Raw genomic sequence first — 18,648 nt, 5'->3', positions numbered from 1 at the left:
TTTACTTCTTCCTCTGTTAATCTGGGCAAGCTTTGTTTTTGAAGGTATTCTTCCCTTTCATTTTTGTTATCGAATTTATTGGCATAAAGTTGGGTGAAGTAAATACTAATTATTACTCTGGTTTCCTCGTCATTAATGGCAAGTTCTCCCTTTTCATTTTTAAGACTAATAATTTGATTTTCCTCTTTCCTTTTTTAAATCAGATTTATTAAGGGTTATTTATTTTGTTGTTTTTTCATAAAACAAACTCTTGTTTTATTAATTCAATAGTTTGGTTTTTTTTTACTTTCAAGTTTATTAATCTCTCCTTTTATTTTTAGAATTCAAGTTTAGTGTTTGACTGGGGTTTTTTAATTTGTTACTTTTCTAGCTTTTTTAGTTGTAAGCCCAAATTCATTGATCTTCTCTTTCTCTATTTTATGCAAGTAGGCCTCTAGAGATATAAAATTTCCCCTTATTACCACTTTGGCTGCATCCCACATATTCTGGTATGATGTCTCATTATGGTCATTTTCTTGAGTGAAGTTATTAATTATGTCTATGATTTGCTGTTTCACCCAATCATCTTTAGGATGAGATTATTTAGTTTCCAATTATTATTTGGTCTGTTTTCCCCTGATTTTTTATCGAATGTAATTTTCATTGCATTGTGATCTGAAAAGGATGCATTTACTATTTCTGCCTTACTGCATTTGAATTTGAGGTTTTTATGTCCTAATATATGGTCACTTTTTGTATAGGTTCCATGAATTGCTGAGAAGAAAGTGTACTCCTTTCTGTCTCCATTTAGTTTTCTCCAAAGATCTATCATATCTAACTTTTCTAGTGTTCTATTTTATCTCTTTGACTTCTTTCTTACTTGTTTTGTGGTTTGATTTCTAATTCTGAGAGTGCAAGGTTGAGATCTCCCACTATTATAGTTTTGCTGTTTATTTCTTCTTGCATCTCTCTTAATAAGAAAACAGCTTTCTTAGTGGGCAAATTCCTGTTAAGACTTTTGCAAAAGTCTGGGCATGTAGCATTTGATTCTATTGAGTTTCTCTGCTGCCCTGAACTAGGCACCTTTCAATGGAGGATGGTGATTATGACCCTGGCCAAAATCTCGAATTGAATGAGATTACTTATCTGGGAGTTTTCCCTATGAACAGGAAGGTGAAACCCCTCCCAGAGGCCGGGAGGATTAGAGCTCCATGACCACCCTTCCCCCAAAGATTAAAGGGGACACAGTTTACATCAGGGCCTTTCCAGTCCTTCCCCACTAACCTCCCAGATCAGGGTGACAGTTTACATCAATTCCTTTTACTGACCCTGAGAAGGGGCTTTCAGTATATGAAAGATAAGGGCTGAGTCATTTTGCTCTACACTCTTCTGACTTGCTCCCCTTCCCCATATTCTTGGAATGATTTGTCAATGAGGAAAGGCAGGGGAAAATAGGAACCTGATCCCAAAGCTTAGTTAATTTATAATTTGAAGAAGTATCATTTTTTTGAAGAAATATCAAATTTCTCATTTATGAGGGTCACATCCAAGATGGGAAGAATTTGAAGAACCTCTTTCAAGAATAGTTCTCTAATCTTCCACCCCAAATCTAGTAATTTAGAAACTCTCAAAAACTTTGAGTATCCAGACATCCTTATTAATAAAGTCAAAAATTATGTAGCACTGAAAAGCATGTATAATTTAGTTCCTAAATTAGAGTCTTAATTCTGTAAATCAGTGCTCTTGGGTAACCAAGGATTTTTTGATCCATTAGCTTTCTCCCCCCACACCCATTCCTTTGTATCTTTTCACACTCTTGGCTAACTGTCTTACATATCTCTCTTAGCTTCAGAGGCATAATAATTCTCTTGGTGTTCCTCCTATCCCTTTAACTGTACCTACTCAGTCTTTATAACTAGCTCCTTATTTATTTCTTTGGGTCTAACTTTGATTTTTTTCTCTTTTGTCTTCCTTAGCCACCAATTGTATAACTCCCAACTCTTTAACTGTAGTCTGAATTTCTAGATAATAACAGTAGCTTGCATTTATATAATGCTTTAAAGTTTGCAAAATACTTTATGAATCACTATCTCATTTTATCTTCACAACTTATTTCATATGTGAGGAAACTAAGGAAAATAGAAATGAATTGAATTGTCCAGGGTTGCATCTAGAAAATAATCTGAGAAAGATCCCTAGATATTGTTGTAGAGCCATAGCTCCATCTAACTATATTTTATGTCCACCTAGCTGTCTCCTAGCATCTACAGCCTGTCCTTTGTATGACCTGGGCCTTTGTAAGCACATGCTTCCTTCCACTAACCTCCTTCGAGTCTTCCACCCTTCACTTTTTCCCTTTCTCTAATCCACACTATTCACAGAATATCTTTTCTTAAAGATGGTTCTGCTTAAGTTAGTCCTGTTGGAGTCTAGCTTCAGTGAAAACCGAGAGTGTGGGTACCCGAGACCAGGTGGAAGATATGCTTTGTAGTCTTCATTTTATTAATCTGAGTGCCAGCTTAATATATGTTATATATTAATATATCTTTTAGGCTAATGTAACAACATTACTAGCTAGCTCCAGTTGACATCATTATCCCTCCAGGGTTAAGGCACATTCCATACTTTGACTTTTCAGTATTCATCCCAACCATCAATACTAAGATGCTTATCTACAGAATTGTAGATAGCCTAATTGTGATGCTCATCAGCATCAGCAGAATTGTGTAAATACCTGATGTTTTATCAATACTTGTCAAACAGACTAGTAAATAGCAGAAATTATCATACTATTTACCTCAAGTATGTCCTTAATTTATTTTTAAGGGATAAATAGTATACTTAAGATGCCTTGTTTCTATTGCATGAATTTTCCATCAAGATTATCCTGATTTTTACCCAACATGTCTTTACAATTATTAGAGAGATGGTAAGCCAACATGGGCATGGACCCACTTTTCTTCTACACAATCTTCTGTTCAACAATCTTTAGTGGTTTTCTGTTTTTACTTTTTCTTATATTATTTTCCTCTAAATGCTTTATACTTCAAACAAGCTGGATTACTCTCTGCTCCTTTTTCTTTTCTCCAATAAACCATGGGCTTATACAATGTAGTGGCAAGTACCCTGGATTTTAAACCAGACACTGGAGTTCAAATTCTAGCTCTTCCACATTCTACATGGACAAGATGTTAAATTGCTCAGTTTTCTCATCTATAAAATGAAGGTGTTTGGCCTCTAAACCCAGCTCTAAATCTGTGATTCTGGAACTAAACTGTCTAGTTGTTCCTTTTTTTTGGAATAGACTACTTTATCTTTTTTTGTCTTTTAAACTTTCCTTTTTTTAAACAGAAAATCTCTGGCCACCCTCAAATGTAATATTTTATATTTTAGCTATTAGTATTATTGTCTTATCTTTTTATTAGATTGATAATTCCATTGATAAGTGAGTAAATGTTTAATAATTGTCTCCAAAAATATGCATATATATATGATTACATAGATATGTGTGTTTGTATATATTCACAATATCTTTTTTAAGTTTAATTTATTATTAACATTTTTTCTTTTCACCAAGTCTAGATGTGTGGGACAGGTGCTAGGCCTCCTTTCCCAAATTAATCAGAAACATCTTCAGGAACAAAAAGAAAGCATGTATTTAGTCCCTGCAGGGAGAAGCCCAGACAACCTTTGTGAGCCATCCCAACTCCTGCCATGTGCTCCTGGAACTTAACAGCTGGAAGTAGAACACCAGGTTAAATAGGAAAAGACTCAAACTTTTTCACTGCATAGACTAAAAGGATGTAACCATCCTTGACTAAATCACCAATGTCGTCTGCTTCCCACAGGTCACGTCACTTCCTGTTGTAATGCTGGAGAAACTGAGGCAAGATAGAGATTAGAGAGTTTTTAACATTTTATTAATTGGAGAGTATAATTGACTGGATAGGTCTCTCGTCTCAAAGTAACCAGTGGTGAATGTGAGTCTCAATGACATATATAGCCACATGGCTCAGCTATAGGGGTAGACCAAGGCAGGGGCGGAGTCAGAACATTGAGAGTGGGAAGTTTGAGGATCATAAATTTGGTTCTAGCAGGATGGGGGGAAACTGGAAGCCAGAGTCAGGATGTTTGAATAAATAGAAGTAAAGATGTCAGTGAGGTATCCAGGATAGTCTTATCTTTTGGAATATTTTAGAGGGGGTAGTATAATAAATTTTTGAGTGCAGAATGAGTTAAGAGCCAAGAAGTCTGATCTCCCCCTCATCTTGAGTCTCACATTGACAATTTATAACCTTAGAGCAAATGGTCTTCAATCTTAATGGACCAAGAAGTGGAGGGGGGGGGGGGAGAGGGGAGGAGGAGGTTTACAACTAAAGGGGATTGAGGCAAAACAGAAGGAAACTGAGGTACAACAATTTAGGGAAATGGAGGTAGGACCAATTAGGGAAACTGAGTCAGGACAATTAAAGAGAACTGTGGCACAACACTGTAACTTCACTAATTTCATGTGACTTCCTTCCTCCCAGGGTTCAAGGCTTGCAAATAGGGATAATGTGACTTAGTTTCAAACTGAGAAAACTTCATCTAATCACTCTCATTCCTAGACAATTGACAAAACAATAAAAATCAAACCCTGCTTTGTAGTACTTGCCTATTTCTTATGAAAATTTAACAATCAATTTGGTTCTCATAAGCCTATTTGTGCTTACCCCATTGCCTACTACAGGGCTCTCTCTTCACAAAGTAAAATCTGAATAGATTTTAAATTACTAATATATAAGTTCCTTGATCCCTCTAAGCCCCAATTTCTTCATTGATCAAATGGAAATAATATTGTTTGAATCGACTACTTCACCATGTTAGGATCAAATGAACTAACATATGTAAAACATTTCACAATTTTCACAATTGGAAAAGATATATAAATGTGAACTATTATTGTTACAATTATCTTTGCCAATTCTAGTAATACATTTGCATTTCTGTGTTATAGTCTAGCACAAAAGTTCTTAAACTGGGCTCAGTAGACAGATTTCAGGATTTCCATCAACTTGGATGAGAAAATAAAATTTTTATCTTTATCATCCACTAATCTTTAATGGAAACTTAGCATTTCCTTCAATTTTGAATATAGGCAACAAGCTACAGTAGTATTACTAACATTTGTTACTTTATCACCAATCAAAATCATAAGACATTTTCATATCACATTGCAATTGTATATATTTTGAAATAGCTTTTACACTCTTTACTTAGAAATTATTGTAGTTGTTAGACATACTGAAATTACTGTAGTTATTAGACTTACCACTAGATATGATGAGGTCTAGATTTGGGGTATCTAAATGAAATTAGGATTTAGTTGAGGTCTAGTGGCAGGTTTGGGGTACAGGGAGTCAAACAGAGCTCCCCTGCAATCCTCTCTGGATTCAGCACAAGGATACGGTGGTAAATGAGGTCTAGTAGTGGCACGAGTCTTCAATAAAAGCATTTATCAGCCCGAAAAGCTAGATTGATAAAAGAGGTTTATTATTGGGTTTGGAAGCAAGGTTAAAGCATAGTTAAGGAAATAGGCGAAGGTAGAGATAAAGGAAGGCACTAGACAGAGGATCCAGTGGATAGAAAGTCCTAACATGGCTAGCAGGTTTGGGACCTCTGCAAAGAGGGGGTCCCAGTGTGGCCCTTTTCTAATGGGAGATTTAGCCAGAGGGGCTTGTGGGTGTAGTCCCAAGTTGGCACAGATCCCCGTGGGGGCTGGGACAGGCCTGGATCTTCTATTGGAATACAAAGGGACCAGGATTTGTGAGTTAAAAGGTAATTACATTAACTGGGGGGGGGGGGGGGGGTTGGGAATCACAAAGAAAGGAATCTTTCCCACATCAGATATATTACTATATCACAACTTTATTTTAATATTTTGATACTTCTTCAAATCAGTTAATTTCCTTTATGACCTACGCATTTCACTTTTGTATTTAAAAATATTATTCTATTATTATTCTGTAAGAAACGATCAGTATGATTTCAGAGAGGTCTGGAGAGACTTACATGATTGATTATATTGTAAATCAATTACATAATTGCTGCTAAATGAAATTGATGAGGTATTAATCCCCTCAATTCCCAGTGGCGATGAGGTTAGTGGCAATAAGAGAATTGTTTAAAAAAAAAAATCCCCTTTTAATTGGCTGCAGGTTTAAAAGTGAAAGAATCACTTATTTCTGAATTATTAATTGCAAAATAAAATTTTATTGTTGGATAGAAATCAGTTTGCTAAGAGACTGACTTCTATAGTGGCAGAGTCCTTTGGAAAGGAGTTTTGGTGCTGAGAGAATGCTCGGCGGGCAGGGTTCTAGCAAATTGCTTGGGCCATCGGCAAGGAGCTTAGCGGAGGGAAGCTGTTTTATGTGCATCTTGGTGGGGGCTGGGACAGCCTGAGCTGATCAGACCAGGATTTCTCAATTGAATAAGAATTTAGAATTTTTATGGGTGTTGATTTGCCCCTGAATAGTGTTACTTCTCTCATCCAGGGAGGATGGGCCCTGTAGATTCCTTGGAGCCTGGGAGATCCTGATCTCTGAGATCACTCTGACTTTCAGAGTGATAATCTTAAAACTCAGTTTCAGTAAAGGGAACAGTTTCCCTCCTGCTTCATCCCCACTACAAGCAGTTAACACCCAAATCCATTTGGGGAAAAAGGATCTCAACTTCATGTAGCTACTTCAAGTTGACAATGGTTGTGGAGATAATGAGGGATTCAAGCCAGGAAGGGGGTGTGTGAAATCTGAAAACAGCAGCAGAGCATCTGATTGTGTGTTGTGTGTCCCAATCAGTTGTCCCATGTTCTCCAGCCTGAAGGGCAGTTGAAAATCGGAAGCTTGAAGCTGAGAGAAAATAGATCTCAGGAGCAAATTAAAAGTGGGGTATCATCCAGGATTGAGATATGATGACGTTTGGGAATGGGACCTTTTTGCAGAAAATGCATAGGTCCCATCTATGGGCTGCCGTAAGAATGCTGATAACCCACCTAACAATACTGCCCACAGAGCTCCAACTACTTTCACTCTCAACTCTCTGCACGATCCTCCCCAATTTAATTGAATTGCTTTAGAATTTTGAAATGACCAATTGCCAAATTCCTGAACCATTATTCCCAATGGACTTTTCCTAAAGTTGCAACTTTGGCCAGAGTTGGAGCCTACAGGAAAGTCAGATCTTTAATTGCTGGCCAGGGTATAGAATGCCAATCAAGAAAAATAGGAAAGAATATGTTAGGAGCAAAAAGTAGGCTTTGTCTCTGCACAAGGAGCTAAGGCAGTTTTAAGCCAGTGCCCTGAGGCTTTCAGAAGTGTTAGCAAAAATCAAAAGCAGTTTGGAATCCCCTTTTTTCCCAGACCAGCCCCGTGAGCATGCAGAAGTTGAGTCTCATTCCCTTCCCCAGTTCTAAAACTCTGGTTAGGGCAGAAGTCCCAGAAGGCAATGGTTTAGCTTCTAGGTTGCCAGTGAGAGTCCCCACAGAACAACCTGCTTTTGTGTCCCCATTTCCAGGGAAACAGGATTGCAAGATTAAGGATGAAATGCTGTGGACCCAGTGGGGAGTTCAATTAAAAAGGGATGTGACAGGAGCCGCTGCTCTAAGGCAGGATGACCAAATCTGGGAAACCAAGTGTGGTTTTAAAATGTATGGGATAAGTATGCTTCCTGAGAAGGCTGGAAGCTGCGGCTCCTTTAAGAGACAGATAGAGTCTGCGATGGGCGTGGCCCTGCTTGTCCAGACTGCTGGTAAACTTCAGTTAACCTTGCAATTTAAAGTTGGGTGAAAATTTTTTCTGGAGGTTTGAGAAGATAAGATTGAGTCCCCAGTCTCCCCACTAAGTAGTACCCCAATAAGGGAACAGCATAGGAGCATTTAAATGACAGGTTACCAAGCTGGCAAGGTGGAAGGAGAGATCTCGAAACAGGTCTTGAGTTCCTCTGCAATCCCCACTCTATGGGGTGAAGGGGAGGAGAAACCAGTGTTGCAGAGTAAGAGTGAAGAAGAAAGACGTGCATTGTTCTTGCTTGGCCACTTTCGGGAATAGCAAGCTTTCCGCTGTTGATTCCGGGTTGCAACAGGAGGAAGGGGGAGCTCAACCAAGCCCCAAATTCCTGCTGGAGAACAGGGCATTAGGGAGATGGCTCGACCCTTGTGGTTCCCAGGAGTAGCAGCCAAGAGTAGAGACATGGCTCCAAATCTCGCTTTAATTCTGTGACCTTTCTCCTCCGCTACAGCCTGATTCCTGTCTTTAAAGACTCCGGCAGCCGTATGTAACAGCGGAATGGGAGAAGCTTCAAGCTTGGCTTCTCTAGGTTTCTCCATTTATCTTCCCAGGACAGATCAAAATGGGTGCCGGCCTTGGACCCCCGAGAAAGTTGGTAGGGTTCCCAGAGTAATGGCCAGGTTTCTCCTTGGTGTAGGGGATTTTGGCTTTGTGTGTATCTCGGCCATTTCTGCCCGAGGACAGAGCTTAAAATCAGAATCCTGGAAAAGCTGGAAGATCCAGGATTCAGGTCAGGTGAGAGAAAAAGAAATTTAGGGAGTGCCTTAAGATGCACTCATCAGCCAGGAAGGCTGGATGGAGGGTATCTGATTCCCTTCCAGCAAAATCTAAGCATCTTAAGCTTTCCAGTTAGGGGATTTTTCTCAAGCCAAATTGGCCTCTGCTTCATTTTGGACAGGAAAAAGCTTTAATTTTCCCCAAATTCTATAGCATCTCATCTCTAGACATTGCATCTCATCCCTAGACACCTCTGAAGACAAGAGTGCGACAAAAGGAGGCCTTTTGTCAGAGAACACAGATATTTTCCCTGGGAGAATACTGCTCGAGCCAGGGGCTCCAACAACTCAAACCCACATGTCTAGGTATCCACTACAGAATAGGAAAAAAAAAAAAAGTCTTTTTACCTTGTACAGATCTCAGGGATTTCCCGGTCAGAAAACCAAAAATGATGAGGTTTTAATCCCCTCAATTCCTGTGGCAATAAGAGAGTTGTTAAAAATCCCCTTTTAATTGGCCGCAGGTTTAAAAGTGAAAGAATTCACTTATTCCTGAATTATTAATTGCAAAATGAAAGTTTATTGTTGGATAAAAATCACTTTGCTAAGAGACTGATTTCTATAATGGCATAGTCCTATTGGGAAATAGAATTTTGGCACTGAGAATGCTCAGCAGGCAGGGTCCTAGCAAATGGCTTGGGCCATCTGCAAGGAGCTTAGCTGGGGAAGCAGCCTGCCCTGATCAGACCAGGATTTCTCAATTGAAGGATGGGCCCTGTCTCTAGATCTTGGAGTTTAGGAGATCCTGATCTCTGAGATCAGAAAAGAGGACATAATTTCAGAGTGATAATATTAAAGGGAACACAGCTTCAGTAAAGGGAACAGTTTTCTTCCTGCTTCAATCATAAGCAGAACCAGGAGATCATTGTACATGGCAACAACAAGATTATACAATAATCATTTCTGATGAACGTGACTCACTGCCACAATGAGATGATTCAGAGAAGTTCCAGTGATCTTGTGATGAAGGGAGCCATCTACACTCAGAGAGAGGACTGTAGGAAATTGAGTATGGACCACAACATAGTATTTTCACTCTTTTTGTTGTTGTTTGCTTGCTTTCTCATTTTTTCCCTGTTTGATTTGATTTTTTTCTTGTGAAGTAAGATAATTGTATAAATATATATGCATATATTGGATTTAACATATTTCTACTATATTTAACATTAATTGGACTACTTGCCATCTCACAAAAGGGAGGTAAAAGGGAGAGAATCGGGACACAAAGTTTTGCCAAGGGTTAATATTGAAAAATTATTCATACATATGTGTTAAAAATAAAAAGCTTTAATAAAAAACATTATTCTGATAAGAGGTTGGTAGAATTCACCAGTGTATCCAAAGGGTATATAACCATAAAAATGGTTAAAAATCATTGGTTTAGTGCTAGAATTATACAAAAGACATATAGAAAAGGCAATAGATACTCAGGACACTAACATCTGGAGTGTTGAAATGAAAGACACAGGGTTTTTCCGTTTGTTTCATGTTATTATTAGGCAAGACTGATCACATAATCTTGATGTTTTCACAGTTTCTTACATTTAAAAAGAAGTGAATTTTGATGTTGACATTTTTTTCCCCTTTTAGGCAAACTTGTGCTTTGTGGACATTGATAATCACTTTATTGAGCTTCCAGAAGAATTTCCACAGTTCCCAAATAAACTAGATTTTATCCAGGAAATCTCTGAAGTTCTCCTTCAGTTTGGAATTCCTTCTGAGAGTAGCCTACATTGCAATGAGAGCAGCATTAAATTTAAGAATATGGTTCTGAAGGACCTGGTCAGTGATAAAAAGAATGGAAATGTCTCTACAAACACAATCCACATGTATGAATTACTGAAAGGCAATGAAACTATAGCCCGTCTTCAAGCTCTAACCAAGAGGACAGGTGTAACTGTAGAAAAAGTGGCCCTTTCTGCCTCTCTGGCTGAAAAGAACTTAAAACTACAATGTGAAGAAGAAGAAATGAGAGACTATAAACTCAATGTACAGCTTCGGGAAGTCTTTGCCAATCGCTTCACACAGATGTTTGCTGATTACGAGGCTTTTGTGATTCAGACGGCACAGGACATGGAATCATGGCTGACCAATAGGGAGCAGATGCAGAACTTTGATAAAGTAAAAATATTAGCCTTTTAATGTTGTCCTCAAGAGATGAAATTAATAGCTTAGTATAGGGGGAGGGAATCAGATTTTTCTCTTGCTCTACCCATTTAGAAAATTCATTTGAATATAGACTCTAGATTGCAGTATCGATACAATGTAGAATTTTTTCAAGATATAAAATTGATTGTCCTTTTAGACAATTAAGAGTTGCCTGTGTAGGCCATCCCCACCTTTCCAACTGGTCAGATTCCACGGTTTTCAAGTCTGTTGAATATTTATAGTTTATTTTCCTGTAGGTCCTCAAACCAAACCATGAAAGCCTGCCTATTCAATCCATAATGTGTGTATAGTTAATGAATATCATATTACTATACTGCCTAATCACCATATATAACAGTGTTTCTACAAAAAAAATGCAGTCAGATATTCATTTTAGGATGACAGGAATAAACATTTTCTTGCCACCATAGAGGGACTTCTTCATGCTTGAGTTCACCCATTTAGCAAGTAGGTCCAGCTGTATGGCAGTATTAATAGTTCCCATGGACACTGAAGCAAGACAGCTTGATTAGGGAATGTGTTAAAATGTATGGGTCAATGATGATAATTCTAGAGTATGAAAATAGGAATGAAGTACTTGGATAGCCAAAGCCTTTCCTATCTTTTATTTCTTAGAGAAAAAAATAAGATATAAGTATCTTATTGACACAAAAATGTAAAAAAAAAACCATAAAGTTATCTTTATACTCAGAGAAGCTGAGGGAAGATATAGTAAGCTGATTAACATATAATAAACAATGTTTATTTACTAACTGATGAAAGGAGATGGTACTATGGTCACTGCCAGAGATTAATGCTTGAACCAATATACTATTTCTTCACCACTGAACTAGCCCAATATAAAGGTAAAGAGCAGTAAACAACATAGTGTTTGAGGTATAGGTGAGTTGCCATCAAAAATAGTAGCATCGGGAGAGTCAATTGGGAGAGTCAATGTGGTTGCCAAATTTTTACCTACTAGTTATTTGTATACAAGTATTAAGATTGCATTTGTAAAAATTTTACTTTTTTACTTTTGAATTTAACATATTTTCCTCCAAGAATAATTCTGTGTGGTAAATTCTGAATTTTTCTTAATTGTGTAACTTTTCTATCATCTGTACTTACTGTGAGAGTTAAATTTTCTTAAATGAAGTCTTTTTTTTTTATAGTTTGATAGTAAAGAAAGTTTCTCTTTGTGAGAAATGAGTGGAACATTCAGCTAATATGTTTCTAATGATAATTTATATAAAGAAAGATGATAGAAAAACTAAGTTGATTTGTTTATTAGGTTCCTACTGTATGCCAGGCACTGTGCTTTAACTGTTTTTCTCCATTAAAAGGTAAAGACCTTTGGATAGGGTGCCCAACCAACTTGCTGTTTCACTTTCTTACATATAACAGTCACTTTCATTAATTGTTGATTAAGAAGCTGTTATTGGTTGCCAGATTTCACCTGTCTATAAATCCCAGAAAAATTGCCAACTTCAGAATTTCTTAATCTTGTATTTTTATCATTGAACTTAATTATTTTGAGGCATCTTGTCAGTTCTATAAAAGAGCTAGGTAATGCAGTGAATAGAGAGCATTGGGCCTGAGGCCAGGAAGACCTGAGTTCTAATATGCCCTCACACTATTATATGCCCCAGTTTCCTTATCTGTAAAAGAATGATAATAATAGCACCCACCTCATGTTATTATAAGGACCAATTTAGATAATATAAGTCCATTAACCCAACCACAAGTGAGATAAAATTTATGAAGTGTTTAGCACAGAGCTGGTACATAGTAGACTCTTAATGCTTATTTCCTTTATTTTGATAAAAAGAAGAGAGAGAGAATTTATATGACCTTAGAGATTTATCCTTAGGAAAAATTTACAAATTCCTATCAAATTGAGTGTTGATTCTTTTTAATTTTTATAAAATCTTAAGCTGAAAATTTTTTTTGCTGGAATTCATTTTGGATAATCTCTGTAGATACATATATTTAACATTCACTTTCCAAGTTCTGGAAATACAATCAATCAATCAATAGAAGCATTGTAACTTTCAAGGAAGTTACAGGATGCATAATAATAATAATAAAAATAGCTAACATTTTTGTAGCACTTTTAGGTTTGAAGTTTACGTATTATATTATCTCATTAGAATAGATACTTGCATTATAGAAGGTAATCTCAAAGGGAGAAGCCCCTGCAGAAGTTGGCATTTCAGCTGACTCTTTTAAGGAAGGCAGGAATTCTAACAGACTAGAAATATAGAGGGAGAGCTTTCCAGAAATGGAGATAGATAGCCAGTGCAAAGGTAAAGAGATAAAGATGAAGAGTCTTCTGTGCCAAGCAGCAAGTACTCTAGTATGATTATACTCCAGATGCATCAATAGGAGTAATGTGTAAAATGATAGAGAAATAAGAAGATGATAGATGATAAAGAGTTTTATAAGTTAAAGGAATTTATTTTTGATCTTAAAAATAAACAGGAGCCATTGGAGTTTATTGAGTAGAGGATAAAATAATCAAATCTGACTTTTGCAAAATTTTCTTTGGCACTTTGTGGAAGATTGATTAGAGTATGTGGAACGACATTTGAGGCAGAAAGACCAAACCAAAGTATTATTGTTGCATTGGTCTAATCAAGAAGTAATGATGACCTGAACAGCTGTGTGAAAGGAGAAAAGGTGATGCATGTGAGAAATGTTATGAAAGTAGAAACAAGATTTAGTATTTGATTGAATTCAGTTAGAGTAAAGAGTCAAAAATGATTGAAGTAGTGACTCTAGATAACTGAGAGGATGGTGATTTTCTCAACCAGAAATTAAGTAGCCTGAAAAGGATATTTCAAAATGTCTTATTCCCAGGAAGGGGCAGCATATGGGACATATGGCAGAAAAAATTTTGTAGGTTTCTGATAACTTAGAAAATTGACAGTTGATAAATACTTTGTGATAGTACTAATGAAATCAAAGAGACAAAGAATATTGGATAGAGAAGACTCTAATATGGATAAAAAGGAACAGTAACAATAGGCAGGATAAAAACCAAAAGAGAAGGATCATAGAAACCTAGAGAAAAGTATCCAAGAAGAGATGGTAGGCAGCAGTTTCAAATGTTACAGAAGAAGGATGAAGACTTAGAAAAAAAATTTTAATGGCAATTGTATTGCCAGTAGCATAAATAGAGCAGAGTGAGGTGAATTATAAAGTCAGAAGCTTGATTGTAGAGTGAAGAGGAGGAAAATTGGAGCTACCAAATATATGACTTTTTCAAGGAATTTAACTGAAAAAGGAAAGAAAACTATAGGACTATAACTAGTGTGGATGGTAGTTTAAAAAAAGTTTTAGGGGCAGCTAGGTGACCTAGTAATTAGAGCACCAGCCCTGAAGTCAGGAAGACAAAAGTTCAAATCTCATCTCAAAACACTTAACACTTCTTAGCTGTGTGACCTGGGCAAGTCACTTAACCCCAACTGCCTCAGCCAAAAAAAAAAAAAAAAAAAAAATTTAATCCTAGGAGGAATTTGGAGTGTTTGTATAAATTTTAGGGAAAGAATTAATAATTAGAAGTCAGAGACTAGAGAAGGAATGATAGTGGGGACTGGAAAACAAAATTTTGTAGGAATGAGAAGGATCAAGGATACATTTAAAATACTTGTCCTTGGCAAGAATAAGGGCCACTTCATCAGAATTAGAGTGGTGGAAGAAAATTGGGGGATGGTGTCAGAAGAATGTGAGATGAGAAGAGGAAACTGTTGAAAAATATTTTTAAATTTTTTTTCAGTGATATGTAAGATAAGCTCCTCAGCTGGGAGAATAGAGAGAGATATTTATGAGAGGCTTATGAGGAGAAAAGATTTGGAATATCTGAGAGTGAGATAGAGAATCAATTCAAGAACAGTTAGAATTGACTTGTTAACCACTTGAGATTTAATAACATAAATAGTGGGCCCGTTTGACTTGATCAAACTTTTCAGCAGACATAAGTGAAAACAAAAAGATGATGGGAATAGTTTAGGCAGGTATGATTGGCTTTAGGGAAAAGGGACAAGGAATTTGAGAGAAGATAGTGGAGAATTGAATTGATTCAATAAGAGGTGGATAGATAATAGAATAGCATAGCCAGAACAGGGATGATGCTCTGGGAGAGTACTTAGATAAAGAGAGTAGACATAGTGAAACTGAAGAAGAGGTTTAGTATTACTAGGGCATAAAGGAAAGATGAAGATTATAGCCATATAAAAGAATTTTTTGAGTTCCTGAAATGGAAGTGAAATATTTATGGGTGATGACAAAATCAGTGCTTGATCACCCCTGTCATAGCTTAGATGGGATGGAAGCCAAAATATGGTAACTGAATTGATGGAACACTTGAAAATTTAGTTTTTGAAGTTCCTCCTATGAGATGAGGTGTTGAAAATGTGGTATTAGTGGACAAAGTTGTAAATGATTATAAATAGAAAACAAAGGATAAAAAGGTATGCTGAGAGTGCTTTTGAAATTTCAGAGGGCATTTTTGTGTTAAGAGATTAGAAGGTGTAATTTTAAAAGGACCTCAATAATAGGGGTATTTTTAGGGTGCAAAAGATAATAAATGCCATTTTCACTGATTGCCTAATTATCTCATTACAGGCTTCTTTTCTGTCTGATCAGCCTGAGCCTTATCTGCCATTTCTTTCACACTTCATTGAAACACAGATGTTTGCCACCTTTGTTGATAATAAAATTATGTCCCAGTGGGAAGAAAAAGATCCTCTACTTCGGGTCTTTGACTCAAGGATTGAGAAGATAAGACTGTATAATGTAAGAGCACCTGTTTTGCGGACCTCTATATATCAGAAATGCAACACCTTAAAAGAAGCAGGTATATACAGTTTGTAATTTAAAATAAAGTTGCTCTTTCCCTTTTATATATTATTCCCATTGTGTTTTGCAGACCTCTATAAGAAATACATCACTTTTATTTATGTGTATGTGTGTGTGTGTGTGTATGTACATGTATATTTATTTATTTATTTATTTTTAATAACTTTTTATTGACAGAACCCATGCCAGGGTAATTTTTTACAACATTATCCTTTGTACTCACTTCTGTTCCGATTTTTCCCCTCCCTCCCTCTACCCCTTCCCCCAGATGACAAGCAGTCCTATACATGTTAAATAGGTTATAGTATATCCTAGATACAATATATGTGTGCATAACTGAACAGTTCTCTTGTTGCACAGGGAGAATTGGATTCAGAAGGTATAAATAACCCAGGAAGAAAAACAAAAATGCAAACAGTTTACATTCATTTCCCAGTGTTCTTTCCCTGGGTATAGCTGCTTCTGTCCATCCTTGATCAATTGAAACTGAGTTACATCTTCTCTTTGTTGAAGAAATCCACTTCCATCAGAATACATCCTCATACAGTATCGTTGTTGAGATATATAATGATCTCCTGGTTCTGCTCATTTCACTTAGCATCAGTTCATGTAAGTCTCGCCAGTCCTCTCTGTATTCATCCTGCTGGTCATTTCTTATAGAACAATGATATTCCATAACATTCATATACCACAATTTATTCAACCATTCTCCAATTGATGGGCATCCATTCATTTTCCAGCTTCTAACCACTACAAACAGGGCTGCCACAAACATTTTGGCACATACAGGTCCCTTTCCCTTCTTTAGTATCTCTTTGGGATATAAGCCCAGTAGTAGCACTGCTGGATCAAAGGGTGTGCACAGTTTGATAACTTTTTGAGCATAGTTCCAAATTGCTCTCCAGAATGGCTGGATGTGTTCACAATTCCACCAACAAAGTATCAGTGTCCCTGGTTTCCCACATCCCCTCCAACATTCCGCATTATCTTTCCCTGTCATTCTAGCCAATCTGACAGGTGTATAGTGGTATCTCAGAGTTGTCTTAATTTGCATTTCTCTGATTAATAATGATTTGGAGTATATTTTCATATGGCTAGGAATAGTTTTAATTTCTTCATCTGAGAATTGTCTGTTCATATCCTTTGACCATTTATCAATTGGAGAATGGGAAATACATCACTTTAAAAGAAGCAAGTACATCTAGTTTGTAAGTTAAAATAAAATTGCTTAGTTATTTCCCTTTTTACATGTTATTTCCACTGTGTGTAATTTTTTTCTTCTATTACTATATATACCAGTTTTCTTCTAGTGGCTTATGTTTAATGAAATTTGGGGGGAGTAAGGGAGAAGGAGATGAAAGAAATTATGCCTGCCTTTCATTCTTACTTTCTTTTGTATTTTCCAGGGAAAGCTTTCATGCTTCCTTTTGCTTTTTTAGTTTCTCAGTTTGTGGAAGAAAAACAATAAGTATAATGAAGCAGTGTTAGAATGAATTAAGTGCTTAAGTCACATGATTGATATATGATCATTGTTATCCACTTTTGTATATTAACAGCAAAAATGTTGCCTTCTATCCCTTTATGCCACACAAGGAAGTGTTTCTCAACCACTTTTCCCTGTCTCATTTGGAAAATCTTAATTTTTAAATAATAAATTTGAAATGTCTTCTGATTATGTAACTACAAAAGGATTTGATTAAAATAAACGTTATTTGTTTATTGTAGTACACATAAATAATAAATTTATAACATTTTCATTAACAAGAGGTACATTTTAGTTATTGAAATAAGTATTTTTTGCCTTTATCAATATTTGTATGAAAAATTTTAGTATTAATTTTTCTTTTTGAGTATGATACAACCCTTTAAATAATTTTAAATGGATATGTAGAATCTTTGGATATTTTGTTTATTAATGAGATATTTTATGTTGACAAATGACTTGAATTTAAATTCTTGGCCATGAGAAGGAACAAAAAGTATACCTAGCTCCTAATCCTTAGTCAATTGTGAAATGAACTCTTCTTTAGAAAAGAATGAATGAAAAAGCATTTTTAATAGTGATTTATTTTTCTAGATACATGTAAAGATAGTTTTCAACATTCATTTTTTTAAATCTTTGTTTCAAATTTTTTTCCTTTCCTCCCTTACTGCCCACCTTCCCAAGACAGCAAGCAGTCTGATATAGTTTAAATGATGTGCCATTCTTTTAAACATATGAAAAAGGATTTTTAAGCTTTTGTACTCTCCTAAGTGCTAAGATTATAAATAGGAAACCAAGACAGTCTATAAAATTTTGGGAGCTAATCAGATGAAAATGCTTCATGGTCCTTAAAATGCAGCAAAATAATTTACTTGGTAATATATTTGTTTTCTTTAATTTTTTTTCTTAATTCTACTGATAAAACCATATCCATTTGTGCTATGCAATCATTTTACAGGACCTTGGTGGTAAAAAAAAAAAAAAATCTTTTCCAAATTTTCACTAGCTAAGTGGGCCCAGGAAGATGGCTTTCAGGTCTGGACTGGAAACAGAGCTAATATTCTTGAGTGTGGGCCGAGATGTAGAGGGTCCGGGTAGTATAGGAGCTCCTTGGCTCAGTGTCTTGAGCATTGTAGTCTAAGGAGTGATAGTGGTAGTTGTTTATTTCACCAAGTAGAAGCTGCCCCCGTCTCTCAGGGTGCCTTTGTGATCCAGATAGACTGGCTAGCTTGCCTGCCTGTGGTTCACAGCTCATAGGAATTGCTGTTCTGGATGGTGGCTGTGGGAGTTGGACTGAAAGCAAGATGAGTGATTTGAGGAGCATTGCTTTTTTTGAAGTTCTTAACTGGTTGTCTGTGGCAGTTTGGTCAGAGCTTGGTAGTGGTAAGATGGCAGATCCTTTCTCCCCTCAATTCTGATTAGAGAATATGGGATGGTGGTCTGGGAGGACACAGATATTCCCAGAGATTTGGAGCTTAAGGTCCTGGGCTATTACTGTTTTGGTCTGAAAGGAGGTGGTGGCCAAGGTAATAATGGTCTGACTTGCCTAAAACATGCCACCTCTTGTCTCAGATTTAGG

General features: G+C 36.5%; 1 protein-coding gene across 3 annotated transcripts in view; it reads left to right on the top strand.

Moving 5' to 3' along the window:
- DENND5B (DENN domain containing 5B) overlaps positions 1-18,648 on the top strand; it is a 265,655-nt gene that overhangs the window by 128,774 nt on the left and 118,233 nt on the right. For 2 of the 3 annotated variants that reach the window (XM_051962773.1, XM_051962775.1), the window contains exons 5-6: positions 10,169-10,699; positions 15,353-15,584. In XM_051962773.1, coding sequence (XP_051818733.1) covers positions 10,169-10,699; positions 15,353-15,584 — 763 coding nt within the window. The remainder of the gene's footprint in view (positions 1-10,168; positions 10,700-15,352; positions 15,585-18,648) is intronic. The other variant, XM_051962774.1, reaches the window with a different exon arrangement.

This window comes from Antechinus flavipes, chromosome 5, assembly GCF_016432865.1.
Source record: "Antechinus flavipes isolate AdamAnt ecotype Samford, QLD, Australia chromosome 5, AdamAnt_v2, whole genome shotgun sequence".
Lineage (NCBI taxonomy): Eukaryota > Metazoa > Chordata > Mammalia > Dasyuromorphia > Dasyuridae > Antechinus > Antechinus flavipes.
Note: the sequence above shows the minus strand (reverse complement) of the source record. Positions and strands in the feature narration are given on the sequence as shown.